The following is a 20,798-nucleotide window of genomic DNA, read 5'->3' on the forward strand; positions in this document are numbered from 1 at the left end:
TTTTTAATTGCATTATTTACATTTTTAATATTGCTTTGTTATTTTTATTGTTATGTACTTTTACAGTTTTAAATCAAATAAAAAGTGTGCGTCTCTTTTCTTGAACCTAGACTGGTCTGGTCCATTATGATTGATGTGAACATGAGTCTTAACCTGCAGTCAGGACACTCCGAATAAAACATGGAAAATAACCATTTAATTATAATAATGTACCAGATAGAATGTATATTGTTATTCAAGATTTCTATTAGTTGTTAACTCTTTTCTTTACAATTATTTATTGCTCTTATTCTTATTCAAGCCTTATATTTTCAGTAGGAAATAAGTCATCACACTGGAGAAAGCTGCACTCGAAAGGGCAGTTTATGGTCGTTAGTTTCCCCCAAACCCTGCCTCTGGAGCCGGTGAAACTCACTGTCAGAAGCTGCTTTTATACAACGAATGTCAAAGAAGTTATATGCCGGAGAAAACACCCTTAAAGCCCATTAACCATCAGATGCACCTGAACGAACTTGGCTGTTTCATGAATTCATTAAGTCATGTGATTTTTTGCAAACGGGTGGGCAAGCGATATAATGCTAAAGGAGTGAAAGCTTTGTAGAGTGAGACTAAAGAAACATTACTGGGTCAGTGTTGACAGGTTTTGCGGCCCAAATCTTTAAACGACTTTAAGAAAAAAAGCCCAAAGTCGAGTAGCCAATAATAAGCGGACTTCACACCTCTGACTGGACATAGAGAGAAGGAAGTTATAGCCTTTTATATTTTATATGTTGCACACGTGCTTTAACACTACAGTGGACAGCTCGGTCAGTGTTAGGTGCACTTCAGTTTTTATCGTCGCGCTGTAAAGAAAACATTTCATCTGTTTTAGCGCGTGTTCAAGCTTCCTCTGTTTTATTCATTAGCTCTTAATAAAAACACAAGAGGTCCGGACTGCAACAAGGCACAGGTATGTAATGCTATTAATGCAACGTTATGAATGTGTGTGTGTGTGTGTGTGTGTGTGTGTGTGTGTGTGTGTGTGTGTGTGTGTAGTTAAAATCCTAAGTATCCTAATCGTAGTTTCAAAAATGTCCAAAACGAAATCAAAAATAAATTAAAAAGAAAGAAAGAAAGAAAGATAATACTGTTTTAATTAGGGTTTATTTGGGAAACTAACCAAAAGCTAATATTTGTCCAAGTGGTCACGGTTTTATTTATTTATTTATTATAGAGGACGCGTGTTTGAAGCATAGATGTATGCGCTCTGGTACTTTATTTACCTTTGTGTTTTGGATTTTGAGATTTCATATAATTGTATTAAAGTTATGCAAGCTTCATGTTATCTGGTTTGTAGTTAAAAGTCTCGATAAAGACGAGTTCATTGTGTAGAAACCTGGCTTTAAAACACCTGACCTTTTTACAGTTTTATGTTGTAGATGAATAAATGAATAAACATTAATGATTAAAACATTAGTTGTTTGGTGGTTCGTCCATACAGAACCTGTTTCAGTCCCAGTCTCCCAGATATTATTGACACGATTCCACAGGGATATTTGATTGGCCTTCTGCTGCTGATGCGCCATTTTACACCAATATAAATCGGATACTCAGCCTTTCTGTGTGTGTGTGTGTGTGTGTGTGTGTGAAATAAAACAAAAGTAGCCTACAATAAAATAAAAAATATATATAGGAGTCACATAAAAAGGATTGAAAAAGGACAGATTTATGTAACATATATGTACACAACTTAAAATAAATCACATAATGTAAATAAGTTGTCATAGAATACGAATATGTGAATAACTCAATTTTGACAACAATGCCACGGTGACAATTCAATGTTGATGAAATATGCAGTCAACTCATTTCTGAAGTGCTTAAATGTTCTTAACATACAGGCTTACCAATATTAAAATTACTGATCTTTCTTGTTGTTCTTGTTTACAAATGCTAAAACACAGCATGACAGAAATGAAGACCTAATGTTTCAGATCTAAATGTGACCTTGGACCACAAAACCAGTCAAAAGGTCAGTTTTCATCAACTGAAAGCTGAATAAATAAGATTTCCATCGATAGGACAATATTTAGCCGAGATATTTAAAAATCTAGAATCTGAGGGTGCAAAAAAAAAAAAAAAAGAGAAGATGAGAAAATTGCCTTTTAAAGTTGACCAAATGAAGTCCTTAACAATGCATATCCACTCACAAAAATACATTTTTGATATATTTATTGTGGGAAATTTACAAAATATCTTCATGGAACATGATCTTTACTTAATATCCTAATGTTTGTTTTTTTTTTGTCATAAAAGAAAAATTGATCATTTTGACCTATACTACGTATTGTTGGCTATTGCTACAAATATACCCATGTGACTTATGACTGGTTTTGTGCTCCAGGGTCACAAATAGTAAAAAGCCTTTGCTTCATTTGCTTGTGTCACTGCTGCAGCTGATGTGTCAGAATGGGGATTTATTGTCAATTATGCTTAAACACACAAGAGACTGATTTTAGAGAAGCTTCCAGCGCACAGATAGATAGATAGATAGATAGATAGATAGATAGATAGATAGATACACAAAAAACAAAATAGACAATATATGTATGTACAGATATGCTATATTAGGTAAAGTGAATGTGAAAAAGGTGTGTTAAGTATAGGACAGAAGCAGCTCCTGCGGCAGAATCGAACTGTAATGTGTAGAGTGTGCTGATGATGTGAAATCTGATGAGATCGGCTGTTAAGACACAGTTATCACACCGGATCTGGACTGCAGTGATGCCTTATCCTGCATATGAAGACCACATGTTTAAGATTTCTGTGTTTGTAATAGTATTTCACCCCTGTAGCTCATTTCTAATGGGTTAACCTGAATGCTTCAACATTCCCTGACCTGTCTTATGAACTTCCAAGATTTTCAGGAGGACAAAAACACCCTTCAAGTTCTGTCTTTAGTGTTTGGCAATTCAATAACAAGATATGACAGAATTCAGATTCATAAGGAGATCTTACAGGTTTCAGAATGAACACTAAAAGGTCTCAATCAATAATATTTCAAATGTAAATATCATTAAGATGTAGTATTTCTCCTCTAAAGATGGCTCAGTATCGCAGACTCTCAGGCGCCAGTGCTGACAGCAGTATCTCAGATCCCAGCATGAACGTTTCTCCTGGTGTGATCAGTGAGTATAAACTTCACACTCAATTTGAGCAACATCAGTTTAATCTTAGCAGCATAAAGCATCAAATCTCCCACAGAAACCACAATCTGATGGCAATGGTAGACCAGAGTGGACCAGAGTCAGAGGACTGAAAATGCCTCTTTTTTTCATGTTTTCTTTATTAAATTGAAAATTGGAATATATTTCAACAAATTTCTGATAACGTACAGGTATGACAATACTTGCATGTTTCTGCCTCATTAGACACACAGTTCAGTGTGGTGGCTACACATTTATGTTGTAACACATAATCTTTTTATTATTGTTTATTGTAACACAATGTCAGTGCCATAGAAACCAATGCAGATATTCCAGAAAATGAAAAAGTGCCACCGGACAAACTGAAGTGGAAGGTCAATCATTTAGATCAGATTGAGTCTGAATACACAAATAATTAGATTTGGAGTGACTGTGAACGAATAGTTAATTATCTTCTATTAGCCTAATAAATTAGCCCCCATAAACACACAAAACAAACCCCACAAATAAATTAAATAAATGACTGAAATATAATAGTAATATTTTGTGTTGATTGCATTTAATACATTACACATTCAAGAAGATATTTGCAATTATTTTTATTTATTTATTTTTTGCATGTTTGGACTGAGTTTTCATTGCATTCACACAGTTTTGACCAGCAGGTGTTTTCAGTGCTTCAAAATAATAATAATTTTGCAAAGCAATTGGTGCAGTTGATTCAAAGTTTGGAAAATCTTTGCTTCTCTTATCTCTAGTGATGGAAATTATTCTAAAACTTGTTTATAGAGGTGCTAAAAGAACACGGATACACCATGAAGGAAGAACTTGGACGAGGAGCTTCAGGAATAGCGTTTCTGGTGAAAGACACAGACGGAGATCCTTATGTGATCAAACAGATGAACTCCAGAGATGTAAGCATTACTGAATCTTACTAAAGTATTGAGCACAGAAGCTTGATATCTTTTTCTCTCCAATAAGAGTGTCGCTTAAATGGAAGGATTTTTCTTCTTCTTCTTCTTCTTCTTCTTTTTAGGGGGATGAGCTGGATACTGTCAGAAAGGAAGTCGAGATCCTGAAAACTCTGAACTTTGGATATATTGTCACTTATGTGAATTCATTTGAAGGTTTTTTTCTTTTTACACTAAAGTTCCTTTGCTCCAAATAGCGACTGAAGAAGGATAACACAATTAACTTAACAAAAAACATCAGTATAGCTTTTGGAAAATGAAGCTATTTTAATACATTCAGAGTTAAATTATTCTGACTGGATGTTAATTTATTTAGATAAAGAAGCGGGACACATTTATATTGTGATGGAGTATTGTGAAGGAGGTGACCTTTCAAAAATCATGGAAACACAGAAAGAAGAACGTTTTTTTTAAGAAAAACAGGTGAGTTTCTTATGCAGACATTCATACTGTACATTCTATTCTCTATCCTTTAAACAACCCTCACATAAACTTTACAACAACTTTACAACAAGAAAAACATGATTTAGTATGATATGACCCAAAAAATACAATCCTTGTGGGGACATTATACAACACACATGTTAGGTTTACATTTCTTATGGGGACATTTAGATGTAATGGTGACTGTACAAACTGTATATTCTCTCCCATTATACTAACCCTACCCCTAAACCTACCCATCCCACAAAACTTTCTGCATTGACAGATTCTCAAAAAATATAATTCTGTATGATTTATAGGCTTGTTTCCTCATGGAGACCAAAAAATGTCCCCACAAGGTCAGAACTGACTGGTACTTGTGGGGACATTTGATCCCCATAATGTAGGGAAAACCAGGGCCACACACACACAATCACTGACTCACACACTGGGATTTCTCCATGTGTGTAGATCCTCGACTGGCTGGTTCAGATTTGTCTGGCTCTGAAGTATCTCCATGAGAAGAAAATTATTCATAGAGATATTAAGCCTCAGGTATGCACTGATAAAGCTCAATAAATCATATCACAAAGTCAAATCTGTAAGACTCATGAGATTTCTGTTGTCATTGTAGAACGTCTTTCTGACTGAAGATGGTTACGTCAATCTAGGAGATTTTGGACGCTCAACAGCATTGGAAAGGTAAACAAAAAGCAGTAATGGGAACAAAATGAAAAATTCTTGTCCAAAAGCAAAAGTCCTGGACTGTTATAGGTTTGAGTTTACATTGTTCTTCCTTTGCAGAGCTGATGAATATGCTAATTCAGTTGTGGGTGCAAAGCTCTATGTCAGTCCAGAAGTTTATCTGAAGAAATATAACTCCAAGAGGTATGCTTTTGGATAACTGAATGCATATAAAATATTGATATGTTCAGCATTATAAAACGGTAATCAAAATGACAATTTCGTTGATAAGGTCTTTCCACGAAGGTTGATTATTTCAGTTGTCTAAAAATGTAACAGTTATGTACAGTACACTTAAATGAAAAATGAATTATGGAATCATCATTTTTAAGTAGCTGGCACACAACATTTTCTACAGTGTACACATATTTCTTGATTTTCATTGTAATGCATTGGCTGTTTTAGTGACATATGGTCATTGGGATGGTTGCTCCATGATCTCTGCATGCTTGATGTGTGGGTGAGTATTTTTTTTTTTTTTTTTTTTTTTTTCAAAAAAGCACCATATTTAATGTTTTTAGTCCGATGATGATGAAATGCCAAAAGGGTCAAATAATAAAAGAATGATTAAATAACTCAAATCAGGAAATCCAAACAATGAGTAAACTCCACAAGTTGTGCACAAATACAGGACCCTGATCATATCAAACTGAGGAACTAAATACACAGAGATCACGAACAGGACTAACAGGTGTGATGATTAAATCGTGTTCAGATTGTGGTGGGAACTTAGAACAAAGGAGATATGTGACTGAAGGGACACACAAATTAAACTAAACAGCATAACTGTGACAGAATGCTCTCCTTTGAGAAGGTGCAGCCTTGCGACGTAAAATGGCTGAGCAGGTAGTTCTGGAGATGGATGAAGGACTGGTGAAGGAGGAAGCCCTGTTGGAAGGGACCAGGGTGGTGATGATGGTGAATGAGACCAGGGAGGTGAGAATGGGAGGAGTGGCCAGGTGGTACAACAAAGCCAGGATGCAAGCCCGTGACGGAGTCGACATAGGGAGGAGCCATGATGGAGTCTTGGCTGATGACAACCAGGGGACGACAGACGGAGAAGAAGCCATTGACAGTAGAGCCCTAGGCGCAGACAAAGAGCCAATAGGACCAAGTGATACACGGCGTAGCCGCAGCGAAAAATGTCCAAGGTGGTAAAATGTGGAAAGCTCTTGAGTCTGTGGCGCAGGCAGGGTGATGGTTGACGAAGGTGGAACCGTAGGGACAAGGGAGCCTGGTGGAGCCGAGGGTAGAGCCAAGGTGGAGCCGACAGGTTGACAGGTGTAGTGATGGGACCGGCAGCCGGAAGAGGAGCCGGGAGATCCACTTACTTGGGCGAAGCTGGCAACCCGTGGACCCGTGGCTCAGCATCAGTTGAGATGATGGGTTAAAGGGAATCAGCGAACATGAGGCTGAAGGACTAGCTGAATCTGGATGAGGAGGAATGAGAGGGAGGCCGGTCAGGATTAGCAAAAACAACACAATCGCAATACAGGGTGATGAAACAAGCTTTATGCTGGGCAGGACCAGCAGTGATGATAGCACAGGAGAGAGGCAGGCTGGGGAGCATTACCTTAGTTTCCCAATTGAACAACCAGTCCTCATTGTCTAGACGCACCAAAACTCCCACAGGAACAGATAGTGTCGGATCACACACTTGGTCAGACTCACTGTGGGATTTCGGCTCGGTGGCGATGGCCAGCGCTGTTCTCCTCCCAGGCTCTGGACCATTCATCACAGCAGATGAAAGCTCCCTGTCTGCGGTGGGCTCTGGTGTCACATCCATGCCTGGATAGGCTCTAGGCAAGGGTGCATGGTGGGGTTTGTTTCGGAGGATGGCCTGTTTCCATGTTCCCATCCTCATATCCATCTGAAGAACAAAACACACAGATAACGAACTAAAGGACAAGTGTGATAATTGAATCATTGTCCATGGCAACAGATTGTGGTGGGGACTTAGAACAAAAAACTTTTTCATGGTACACAGCAAAACCCCCAGTGTTAAAGGTTTAGTTCCCCCAAAAATTAAAATTCTCATTAATTACTCATCCTCATGTCGTTCCACACCTGTAAAACCTTCGTTCATCTTCAGAACACAAATTAAGATCCTTTTTTTTTTCTTCATTATAATCTGCTTGTATCATATCCAGCACTTTTGTTTTCCTTTTCTTTTTCCTTCAACCCCTATTGACACTAAGCAGATTCTTATTTTATTTTTTTCCTCCACAGGCCAATAACATGCAGCGCCACATACTTCATGCTGTCGGTATGACAGGAAACCCCCCTCCCATCTCAGAGAGATACTCAGAGGAACTTCGGGAATTAATCAGTCAAATGCTCAGTCGTGACCCTAAAGACAGACCTTCAGCTGAAGAGATTCTAGCTAAACCGTTCCTGACAGATGCAGTAGACAGAAACAGCAGAACTCCAGAGGCACTGCTACAGAGTTTTGTGAAGTCTATCACCACCTTTGATGAGGCCTACAACAAGCACTATAAAGACATTGAGGTTTTAGTTAGTGAGTGGGGAAGAATAACAGATTCGATGGAGTCTGCACATTACAGCGCCACAGCGGGGAGTCTGTCAGGTTCAGTGATCGGAGCAGCTGGAGGAATCGCTGCATTAGCTGGTTTAATTTTGTCACCGTTCACTCTTGGGGCGTCTCTGATTGTTACTGGTGTTGGTGTTGGAGTAGGAATTGCAGGTGGAGTAACAGGTGCTGCATCCACCATTACTAACACTGTACAACAAAAATCATTCAGAGAGAGCCTTGAACAAATTCAGCAGAAGTATGAATCTGCAAGCGAACCAATTCTCACACCACTGAATACACTGAGAAAGGTTCTGAGAAAAATCACAAAGTTCAGTGTTTTTTTCGGCAGCTCAGCTTTTGACAACGTGCAAATATCATGCAATTTAGACAGAAGGAATGTTTTGTGTGCAACACAACTCATGAATTTGGGTCTGTTGGCAAATGTAGATGATCCAGAAAAGGTCCAATCCAGTGTGCTTAAATCCATTGCAGAGATGAGGAGAACACATAATGAGCTTTGCAATGTCCAGAAGGAAATACAAACAACAAGAGAGGAACTAAAAGGCTATATAGAATTGGCCAGGGGTGACAGAGAAATAGACAATGATTTAAATAGTTTAAACATATAGATATGTTGACCATCAGGGTCACCTTGATTTTGCCAAGTAGGACATGTTCCTGGATCAACATCTTTGTTGATCCTGGAACAATATTCCAAACAACCAATCAGATTTGAGGGACAAGTCTACCGTTTATGTCAAGTTTAGGCTTGCAACCAGGGTTAGGTGCTTCTACATCATTCTTATTCACTTATTATTATCTTTCCCCTCTGATTTTAGGGATAAGTTATGGGTATAGGTTTAGGGGTAGGAATAGGGTTAAGACTAAATTTTCAGACTGGAATGTTGTTCTAGGATCAACAAAATATGTTGATGAACATGTCTTACTTGACAAAATCACTATGACCTTCCAGTCAAAGAATCAGACAACATTATACATGAGAGTGAAGGGAATTTTTTTTTGTAGAAATCAATCTAAATATTTAATATGTTGCTCTGGAACAACCACAATTAATGTTTATAAAGTTCCTTTTATGTACTGATTGTTTTTGTAAAATTATGCAACAAAGTTAATTTTTACATTTTAATTTTAAAGTTTAGTTAATTTCATCTATACAGCAGCTCTGGAGAAAGGTGATGTCACTGTCCAGCTCAGTTCAATTCTCATTCAATAGTGTCAATGCAGGCGGATCAGTAATATTGTTATAATAATATATAATAATAATAATAATATAATTGTTATAGTAATATCAAGTGAAACCAAACTTCATCAGGTGACAGAATGGACAAAAAAGAAAAGAAAAGAAAACAACACTATAAATCAGACACTGTATATCCATTATACTCAAGTGTTTTCTATTAAATAGAGGTGTAGGTTTGATTATGGATTATAGCATTTATGGATTACTATTGGCTTACATGTACTTATTGGGGTGTGTTTTAAAATTGTTTTTAGTGATATGTGGGAAAATGAATTAAAGTCAAACCTGTATCTAAACAATTCAAAGACAAAAACAATACAATTCTTCTGATATATGTGAGAATATTCTTATAAGAAAGTGTACTTAAGTTTAAAGAAAAATAATTTCAAGTGCAAATGGACACAGTATATAATAGTATATACAGTATATATTATACAATAAGAACATTTAAAGTATATTAACAAATATTGGACAGCACTCTTAAGTTCAAACTGAATCCTTTATTTTACATGTGCTTTAGAATGTCAATACATCAAAATAAATGTACTTCTTTAAAGCACTACTAAATTATTTAAAATGCACATTTAAGTTAAACTTACATATCATTACAAAGTGCATTTTTAAAAAGGGCACTTAAGAAACTAATGAAAGTGTATTTTCTTTAAGTATACTTAAGTGACCTTTAATTTTAGTAATATTATATTATCTGCAAGTAAACTTTTTAAAAAAAATTAAAATTTTTTTTTTTAAAAAACATGTTATCCACATGTTTGGACATATATATGTCTCCAGCAAACAATGGAATAAAGTCAATCTGGTTAGCAGTAAATGAAGCTGTAATGCTGTTTGTGGAGTTGTTCAGTCCTCCTCTGCTGAGATCTTGAGAGATTTAATGTCTTTTATCTTCAGATGATTTCATCTAAGCCTGTGGCTGAAGAAAGTTATAGTTTCTGTGTTTCTCTGTTTTCTATTCTTGTTTCTCTTTCCTTCAGTGATTCTGCTTGTTAACAGCAGGTGTTCATCACTAATGCTCAATCATCACTTAATTTCTGTATCTCATTAACTGCAACTCTGCTTCAGGTGGTGTTATTTAACAGTCTGAAGTGAGGACACAAACACAGACCAGTAATTTTAACACTGAGGGTTTTGCTGGGTGGCTCTTTAATGGTCTTGGAAGGTCTGTTCTTGACCACACCTCTGGTCTTGACTGGTCATGGTCTTGGATGTCCGTGTCTGCAGATTCAGCGTTGCTTGTTGGTTGAGTCTCACAAGGTGGTTTGCGAAGTTTAAATCAAATCAAAAATATTATACAAGCCATAATTAGTTTGTAGTGAGCTCCGACTTACTTACGCCTGTCATTTTATGAAATAAAGCTTCAATAAATTGTGGAGCTGAAATTTGTATGATTATTAAACACTGCGTCACATGGGTTTGGAATGATGTGAAATTCAAAAGTTTGACCATGCTCTAGTGTAAGTCTGGGGATAATAATGAATCATTTTCATAGATGAGTAAAATTACTGAAAGTCTGGAATCATTCACAACATACAAACATTTACTCTCATCTGATGTCTGATATGCTGAAAACTGCTATGATAATGCTTCGTTGTGTTCGCTCCTCACACAGAAGGCAGGGCTAAAGCTCCAAGCACATTCCTCTAGAAGCTTCTGATTGGTTAATTCATCATAGCGATAGAAAGAGATCAGCAAGATGTACTGAGACTAAACAGAAAATGTAATGTCACTATTTTCCATAGTAGTGTCACTTAACCCTCATGCACTGTTCGATGTCTGGTTACAGCCTGTGTGGTCCGGGTCAAATTGACCCTAATTGGATTTTTAAAAAAAAATCACACTATGAAAAAAAACAAAAACCATTCAATCAAGTACAAATAATTAACTTTTAATATCAATACATTTAAATTAATAGAAATAATACATTTCTGAATTTATGATGAATAAAAATGTTCATTTATTTTTAAGACCCTCCCCGCATCCGTGGGACATTTGCCATTATACATTTATAACAACAATATCTTAGTATAAACCTAAAGTAATCTTGACAAACTATATATCATTTGAAAGCTTTCAGACTCTAGTTTTTATATTTGGTGACTGATTTTCAAAATAAATGACAGCGCAATAGAGGAATAGCTATAGATTCTTCATTTGTGATGTGGCGCCAAACTATTCTTTCCGTATGTTTTTATGTGTTTTAGGGATTGAATTCAAATCAAATATTAACATTACTGCCAAAACTACTTATGAACTACCAGTTCATAAATATGTTGAAAATTATGGAAATATATGGTTCAGAGCACTCAAACCATATATGGAAATCAAAGAGTCCTTATATGGTCACCGGTGGAGTCTGGATGTCATCTAGTGGAAAAGTGGAATTTTAATCCACCTAAAATTCAGATATTTAGCTCTGATTTTCTTTAAGTTTTAGAGTTGAATGTGTTTTGTAAAATATATATTTTATATAAAATATAATTTTTTAAATATTTTAAATTTTAATCAATTTAAACTTTTTTTTTTTACTTCTGCAATAATCTGTGATGTTTCGCCTTTAAAAAAAAAATATACCAAACTTAAGTCTGTGCTCTGAAGTCAAGATTTTTAACAATTTAGGTTGGTAAAGTGATTTTTTTTATGCTCAAAAAGTTGGACAGACAGTTAACAGGGAAAACAACTTTTTTTATTTTCACAAACTTTGAAAATAAAAATTTGTTAAACTCAGTAAGACACTGGCACTTCAGTACTAGAGTTGAGGAGTTCTGACATACAACACAAGAGTGTTTTGTATTTTGGGTCTGTACAGTTGCTTTTGAATGGTTTTCTATATGGGCCAAATTGACCCACGAACAATAAGAACAGGGCTGTAACGAAGCGAGACTCAGGCAGAGATCCATTTGCAAGCTTTATTATAAAAGAGCGTGGTCGTACAGGCAGGGTCAAAGCAGGGGCAAACAGGGACAGCAGGGATAGGCAGAATCGTGGTCAGGATACAGGCAGTAGTCAGGACAGGCAAATAACACTCACAGGTCAGGAAACAATACACAGTCCAACACAAAAGGCAAACAGGATCAGAAACAGGCAGGCAATCAATACAGGAAACCGCTTGGAATTGAACACCAGGGTGAATCAAGACTTCGCAATGAGGTGGTGTGTGTGTAAGTCTTTTATAGTCCAGGTAATGATCTACAGGTGTGTGTGGCAATGGGTGATTGGTGTGGAGTGTGCATGTGATTGGCAGGGAGGATTATGGGAAATGGAGTCCAGGACCTGACAGGAACAGACGGTGATCGTGACAGGGGGGGAACATTCCCAGTTCCTTCTTTTGTGTTTATTCTGCTCCACAGAGCACAATGAGTTTCATGGTTCTGTCTCATTTCTGACTGGTTTAATTTGAGATGTTACAATTGCAGTTCTTTATGGTTTTTAGATGTTATTTAGATGATTAAACTCTTCTTCACATTAAGAAAAGAAGATGGTTCTTTAAAAACTGTTCACTGAAAGGTTCTTTGGGGAACCAGTTTTTCTTAGGCATCGCTGTGCCCTCCCCAAACTCCCATTTATAATTTTACATGAAATATTTATTATTAAACCATTAATATTATTAGTATTTACAGTACTAAACTAGTAGTAAAACAGACAGTTACTCATACTTTATTATTATCACGGTTTTCCATATTTTAGAGCAATTTAGCTTCATTTACTCAATCAACCAATTTATGTATTTGGTATTGAATAAGTTCATATACATTTAATTCATCCAATAAAAAAATGATATAAATAAATACATCTTACATTTATAAATAAAAGCACAACATGCTGTATATTTATCCTCAAAACAAGTTTCATGAATTTGAGCATAAGGCTTTAGATCAAAAAGTATTTTGAGATTATGAGAAACACAAATTCGGTAAAGTTGGTAGTGTTTGTGTTTGTAGTCGATTATCGATTTATGTTACAAAAGTCCCTAGTAACTGCAATTCAACTAAGACATTTAAACATTAAACATATAGCTAATTTAACAGATTTGTGTAAGATTTTACCTGCTATGCTGAGAAGTATGGTCCCAACAACACTCAAAGCTGTGTTAAACTTCATACTTATGTTCTGGTCTGGTTCAGACTGCTGTTTCTTCAGCTGTCAGGATAAAGAGATGTAAAAGCAGGTACTGCCACGTTCATCAATTGTTCTCTGCCCCTGCCACCATGAGTCTCATCTTTTTGCAGATGCCTTTTTTTCTGTCAGTTTTTACAGTACACGCCCTGGACACCTTCACAGGTAATGTTAAGGTTTACTATTAAGTGCCTTTCAGTTCAAGGTCACTTCAATACACATTAAATGGAAAGTTCACCCAAAAATGAACATTGTCCCATGATTTATTTACCCTCAAGACAGGTGTACAAGACCTTCTTTCAGACGAACACAATCAGAGTTTTATTAAAATATATCCTGGCTCTTCCAAGCTCTTCTGAAGCGAATCTATGGGTGTTTGTGAGAAAAATATCCATATTTAAAACTTCATAAACTATAATGACTAGCTTCTAGATGGTTGACTTACAGAAAAACTGTAACTGATGTGACGAATAACGTAGTTGAACCGCTTAGACAACGCTATGTCCTACGTCATTCGTCACAGATATTTTTCTTGCAAAATCCATCGATTTGCTTACATTAAAAGTTTTCATTTTCTTTTTTCTATCATAAACTTCCCTGTCTGCCTCTTACTTGACTCATGAAATAAACAATAAACCTCTCCAGAGTTTCTAAGAATCTTAGTCTCCTCCCCTTTTGTTATTTTAATTGTCATTTTTAAATTAATTTGTTCTAGTATTAAACAGAAAGATACATATATATAATACTGTTCAAATGTTTTGTTTAAATCAAAGTCTCTCTATCATTTATTTGATAAAAAAGATAAAAGTTTTGCTAGTGAGTTCATTACAGCAAAAGGAAAGAATGTATGAAAGGACAATAAATTTACATTTACATCTTCTGTGTAAAAAAAAAAATGTTTTATTTTTTTAAACGATTTGCTGAGTTTCCTTCATCAACACTGTAAAATAAGTTATTTTAGTGTTACTAATACTGTTTCTAACTGTTCATAACATTTTCATATCATTTACTAAAATGTTATGCATTGATGATGACTTTCTAGCCAGTAAAGCAAGTTTAACCAGTTTTATTGCGCTATTATAAATAAAGGTGAATATTTCTCTCAGAGGAAAACATTTCCTCAATCCAGTGGTTGACAGGAGTTTTTAATAATCTGCTGATCATCTCTATATCATGAACAGCAATATTTGGAGTAAACACAACAATATTATGACAACCATGGAAACAAATCATGCTCACACGCTCCGATGCGATTAAATGAAAGTCCTTGAATAAGCATTTTTAGCATATTTACTGCTGGGCTATGGGCAATTAAAATTACAATTTTAAAATCAGTCAGAGCTATAGAAATGTATCTACATATTTACAGGTAAAGTTTTACATTATGAAAAGGCTGCTTTCTATGATCATTGTAAGGCTGATTATGAATGTAATTTGATACTTACGACTGATCATGCCCAAACGAGTCAGAGCCAGTTGCGTTCAGTCAGTGTTTAAACTCTGTGTGTAAGTATTTAAATCTGCTTCAGTCGAAGGAAACAGTCTTAGTGTGTTGAGCTCAGTCAGTCTTCATGTTTTAGCTAATGTTTTAAGTGTGTCCGCGGCGATTCCAGCGATTCCAGAACAAGGATTCAGAATTGGATTCAATCCCCCCTAAAAAGTGGAAATTTCACCATCACAGACGTGTGACACAAACGTTGTTGACACATCGCCACCATATAGCTTACAGTTGTGCTTGAAAGTTTGTGAACCTTCAGAATTTTCTGTATTTCTGCATAAATATGACCCAAAACATTTTCAGATATTCCTAAAAGTAGACAAAGAGAACCCAATCAAACAAATGAGACAGAATATTATACTTGGTCATTCATTTATTCAGGAAAATTATACAAAATTACATATCTGCGATATGTAAAAAAAATTACATATCTGCGATCTGCAAAAGTATGTGGAGCTTTAAGATTAGCAGAAGGTGAATCTCAGAACTGTTTTATAATTTTGTGTTATGATTTAAATGAGCTGAAGAAAGTGTCTCCATCATAAACGTACTCCACGCGGCTCCAGAGGGTTAATAAAGGCCTTATGAAGTGAAGCGATGTGTTTGTGTAAAAAATATCCATATTCAAACCAGTTATGAAGTAAAATATCTAGCTTTCATGCCTTATGTATTCAGCTTACAAAAAAAAAAAAAAAAACTTGAAAAGGGGAAGGTGTAGGACGTAGCGTAATCTTTTTCAACTGCGAGAGTTTTACACTTTCTTCATAAGTCTGGCCTACATTATAAGCTTTTTAAAATGACTTTCAATTTGTTCATGAGACATCTGTGGTATGTTCTTATTCAGAGTCTTAAAACGCTATAAATCAAGCCTCGGTAGTTTTGTAATCAATTAAATTTATTCAAATTGGTTGTTCTTTTTATAATAAACAAACAAAAACGTATAAGCAAATAAAACTTCATCACTGAAGTATAAGATACAATAATCAGGCTTTGAATCAAATGTGTATCAGCTCTGGGCAAATGTGTGTTCATCTTTTTATTTTATGTTACATCTTCTGTTGTTTAATGAATGTTTATTGCATTATGTAAGTGTTGTGTGTTACCATGATGGTGTTTTGTGTTTGCGTGAATTACTCTGTGCACCTTCTATATATTAGTATATACTTCAGCTCGTGGAAAAGCTACTTGTGACGATTCTTCATGTGGCTTTCTCATTTACCACCTGGATTATATGGAGGTTGTCAGTATATGTTAAAGGTACAAAACAGATTTTAGTAGTAGTGTGCATTGTTGAATTTACTGGTTTACATTCAAACTTCCAACTGAACCAAAAGTTAAACAAATTTCCCGTCACTCACTGAGAGAGATGTTTAATACACATATGTAAATATTTTATTACAGACGTTCCCTTTCGTGGGAACTATCGACGCTACGTCGAATGACGTGATGGGAACCCTCTGCGTGATTGCGTCGTGAAGCACTTCTGTATCCAACCAATGATGAGACGAGACGTCAGAGGCGGGTGACGTCACGGACCAGGAAACTATAAAGCATACCCAGAACAAAGAACGCTAGCTTCTGTTGTCTTCAGCAAGCGCTCTCTGTATCTTGTGTGTCTTATTTAGTGTTGTCTGTCCCGTTTTCTGCTCACAGTGATCTCTTCGTCTGAGGACAAGAGTTTCAAAAGCACTCACAAGACACGATATATATATATATATATAATGGCGGAAAAAATGAATAAGCAGCAGTTCATCAAGTGTGTGCCTCCCTGCACGCGATTCATCTCGGGTGGGGACACACACGAGATGTGTGTTGTTTGCCTGGGAGTCGAGCATGCACAGGCAGCTCTCGAGGGGGCTGTCTGTGTACACTGCGAGCGGCTCACTCTCAGAGTATTAAGATCACGCCGCGCGCTCTTTGAGGAGGGTGCCGCGGCGAGTGTTCCCCGCGGATCTGGTCCCGCTGCTGCTGAGGCACAGCGGAGGCTGCATTCGTGGGGATCACAAATGGATCTGGTAGAGGGGGGAGAGACGGGCTCTGCCTTATCTCTCCCCTTACCTGCCAGACCCAGTGTCTCTCCTTTGGCGGTGGAAGCACGCGCTGCGGTTTCTTCCCCCCGGAGGGAGACACCGACGCTTAACATATCTTCCTCTGAGGAGGTTGACGTGGTGAGCGTCGAGGCTGGAGATGAGGACCCGCCATCCTCGTCTCCAGCTTATGAGGAGCTGCTGGAGGTAGTAACCAGGGCAGTCGATAAGCTAAAAATAGACTGGCCCGCGGAGAGAAGCGAAACGAAACCAAAAAGCAAGCTTGATGAGCGCTTTCTCCCCGCACGGTCACTACCCCAGCGTCGGGGTCTGCCGTTCTTTCCCGACCTCCACACCGAGGTGTCGAGGTCGTGGAATAGACCTGTGCAATATCGTGTGTTCAGCCCCCAAACATCCACATATAGTAACATCGTGGGGCTGAAACACCACGGCTATGGGGCGATGCCTCGGGTCGAAGAGACGCTTGCGAGCTATCTCTCGCCCGAGTCTGCATCGTCCCTTAAGACCCCGACATTGCCCACTAAGCCATTAAAGACAACATCGGGCTTGGTGGGCAAGGCTTATTCGGCAGCAGGTCAGGCTGCAGCTTGCCTTCATACAATGTCCATTCTGCAAGCTTACCAGGCTGATCTGCTGGGGGAAATAGATGAAAGCGGGGAAGCGACATTTGAGACCATACAGGAGCTCAGGAGGGCGACAGATCTAGCTCTCCGGGCCACCAAGGAGACGGCCAAATCAATTGGCCGCTCTATGGCAGCCTTGGTGGCCACAGAGAGGCACTTATGGCTCAATTTGTCAGATATAAAGGAGAAAGATAAGAACATCCTCATGGATGCGCCGCTGTCTCCTGTGGGCCTATTCGGCGACGCAGTGTCATCTGTCGTCGATAGGTTCCAGGAGACACGTAAACAATCAGCGGCCTTCCAGAGATTCCTTCCCCGCCGTATTCATCCCCCTGGGGCTGCTGAGCGGGAGCAGCCTCAGCCGATAGCCGGCTCCTCGGCGCACAGAGCGCAACAGAAGGCCAGTGTGGCCACCCGTGCTCCCCCGCAGAGAGCTTGGGGACCGGGGCGGCCAGCACAGGCGAAGTCTTCCGGGGGTAGGGCGGATCTGAGGACCGTCATTATTTCCCGGAAGGCTTCAAAAAAGAAGTCCTGACGCCAGCTGTCCGGGACTTACGAGGGCAGCCCCTCCCGGAGAGGTTCGGGTATTAAAAAATCTGGTACCTGTTCCCCTTCGGCGCCCTCAGGGGGCCGTTCTGCCAACCCTGCCACCCAGTGTGCGTCAGGGCGCAGCGGCCTCCACCGATCCTCCGAGGAGGGTCGGTCATCACTTGATTCGTTTGTCTGCCGGTGCGCCGTGTCAGACCAACGAGCCAAGTGCTCAAAAAACATCAGAGGCCAGTCTCGAGAGACTGGTTCCCTTAGTAGAATTTATGGAAGAATGGAAACGTCTCCCGAACATTTCGAAATGGGTGCTGCTCATTGTAGAACAGGGTTACAAAATACAGTTTGGCTCTCGGCCGCCCGGGTTCAACGGGGTTCTTTCAACAGTGGTGACCCCAGAGCAGTCTCTGATTATGGAACAAGAGGTTATGACACTCTTGCAAAAAGGAGCTATAGAAAGGGTTCCTCCTCCCAGCAAGCTGTCAGGGTTTTACAGCCGCTACTTCATTGTTCCAAAGAAGGATGGAGGATTACGTCCGATCATAGATTTACGTGTGCTAAATCGATCTGTACAAAAGTTAAAGTTCAAAATGCTTACACTCAAAAAGATTATCCCACAGATCAGGTCCGAGGACTGGTTTGTGGCGATAGACCTGAAAGACGCATACTTTCATGTATCCATCCATCCTCATCACAGGAAGTTCCTCAGGTTTGCTTTCGGGGGCGAAGCTTACCAATACAAGGTTCTTCCCTTCGGCCTATCTTTATCACCCCGCACGTTCACGAAGTGCGTGGATGCAGCTCTGGCTCCGTTGAGACTCCAGGGCATCCGCGTGCTGAACTATATCGACGATTGGTTGATATTAGCTCAAACAGAACGATTGGCAGTTCAACATCGAGATGTTGTTCTGTCGCACATGAAGAAGCTTGGGCTGAGGCTCAACGCCAAGAAAAGTGTGCTGGTCCCGAATCAAATTACCAACTACTTAGGGGTAGTGTGGGACTCTACCACGATGCAGGCATATCTACAGTCACTCACTGTAAAACAGTTTCAGAGACTGTTGGGTCTTATGGCAGCTGCGTCCAACGTGGTAACTTTTGGCCTTCTGCACATGAGGCCCTTACAGTGGTGGCTCAGGACCAGGGGGTTTTCTCCGAGGGGAAATCCTTTTCGCATGATCAAAGTCACGCGGCGATGCCTTCGTGCTCTGGTCATGTGGAAAAAGCCTTGGTTCCTGTCCCAGGGACCCGTGTTGGGGACTTCTCGTCGTCGTGTAATGCTTACGACGGATGCTTCCCTCACGGGCTGGGGGGCGATCATGAGTGGTCGCTCGGTTCAGGGTTTATGGGAGGACCATCAGCTCTCCTGGCACATAAATCGGCTGGAGATGATGGCGGTATTTCTTGCATTGAAACACTTCCTCCCAGACCTGAGGGACCATCACGTGTTGGTCCGCACGGACAACACGACGGTGGTCTCATATATCAACCATCAGGGGGGTCTGCGGTCTCGCCGACTTTGCAACTTGGCCCGTCGGATCCTCCTGTGGGCCCAGGGAAAGCTCCTCTCATTGAAAGCAGCATATATTCCAGGGCATCAAAATGTGGGAGCGGACGCCCTGTCGAGGCAGGCGCCGACGCCCGGGGAATGGAGACTCCACACCGAGGTGGTGGAGCTCATCTGGAAAAGATTCGGTCAAGCGGAAGTAGACCTATTTGCTTCGGGAGAGTCAACCCAGTGCCCACTGTGGTACTCCCTAACGTACCCAGCACCTCTGGGGCTGGACGCTATGCTACAGACGTGGCCGAGGCTACGTCTGTATGCATTTCCCCCGGTCGCTCTGCTCCCGGGAGTTCTGGAAAAAGTACGCCAGGAAGGGGTCAGCCTAATACTGGTGGCTCCGTACTGGCCGACCAGGATATGGTTTGCGGACCTAATGTCCCTGTTAGACGGCTCTCCATTGGAGCTTCCTCTCAGGCAGGATCTCCTGTCTCAGGCGGGCGGCACAATACTCCATCCCCGCCCAGAACTATGGAAACTGTGGGCCTGGCCTCTGAGGGGGCAAGGCTCATAGAGGCTGGTCTCCCAACCGAGGTTGTGGAGACCATCCTTCACTCCAGAGCTCCCTCCACAAGGAAGCTATATGCATATAAATGGAAGTTGTTTTCTACTTGGTGTAGCCAACGAAATACGGACCCTGTCCAGTCATCTGTTAGCCTTGTGCTTCAGTTCCTTCAAGAAAAATTCTCGGAAGGATTATCTACTTCAACATTGAAGGTTTACGTAGCAGCTATCTCGGCTTATCATGCTCCGGTAGGGGGTTGCTCGGTGGGTCGAGACCCTCTTGTCATACGCTTCCTCCGTGGCACGCTGAGGCTGAGGCCTGCAGTGCGCACAAGAACTCCAGCCTGGGACTTGGCTATAGTGCTAGAGGGGCTAGCTGAGGCTCCCTTCGAACCACTAGAAAAGGTGTCAGGGAAATTCCTCACTCTAAAAACGATATTTCTTCTGGCAATCTCGTCTCTTAAAAGAATAGGAGATTTACAAGCACTGTCAGTTGCTCCTTCGTGTCTGGAATTTGCGCCTGGTATGGTTAAGGCTTTCCTACACACTAGACCTGGCTACGTGCCAAAGGTCCCCACCAACGTCCCAGGTCCTATTGTGCTCCAGGCTTTTTGTCCTCCTCCTTTTGTAGATCCGGATCAGGAGAAACGCAATCTGCTTTGCCCCGTCAGGGCCTTAGATACATATGTCCACAGAGCTGCCCTGTGGCGAAAAACAGACCAGCTGTTCGTATGTTATGGGTCCCCTAAGAAAGGGGGCCCAGCATCTAAGCA

At 39.7% G+C, this 20,798-nt stretch overlaps 2 protein-coding genes and 1 pseudogene across 9 annotated transcripts in view; 2 read left to right on the forward strand and 1 right to left on the reverse strand.

Moving 5' to 3' along the window:
- The window catches only part of LOC127508169 (trypsin I-P1-like), a 74,246-nt gene extending 60,643 nt beyond the window's left edge, over positions 1-13,603 (reverse strand). For 2 of the 3 annotated variants that reach the window (XM_051885894.1, XM_051885897.1), the window contains exon 1: positions 13,179-13,603. In XM_051885894.1, the coding sequence (XP_051741854.1) occupies positions 13,179-13,233 (55 nt within the window). In that variant the 5' untranslated portion in view covers positions 13,234-13,603. The remainder of the gene's footprint in view (positions 1-13,178) is intronic. The other variant, XM_051885891.1, reaches the window with a different exon arrangement.
- LOC127508098 (uncharacterized) overlaps positions 1-20,798 on the forward strand; it is a 320,544-nt gene that overhangs the window by 254,168 nt on the left and 45,578 nt on the right. The window lies entirely within an intron of this gene.
- On the forward strand, positions 564-9,114 carry LOC127508126 (serine/threonine-protein kinase Nek1-like; annotated as a pseudogene).

The sequence above is a fragment of the Ctenopharyngodon idella genome, chromosome 3 (assembly GCF_019924925.1).
Source record: "Ctenopharyngodon idella isolate HZGC_01 chromosome 3, HZGC01, whole genome shotgun sequence".
NCBI classification, from domain to species: Eukaryota; Metazoa; Chordata; class Actinopteri; order Cypriniformes; family Xenocyprididae; genus Ctenopharyngodon; species Ctenopharyngodon idella.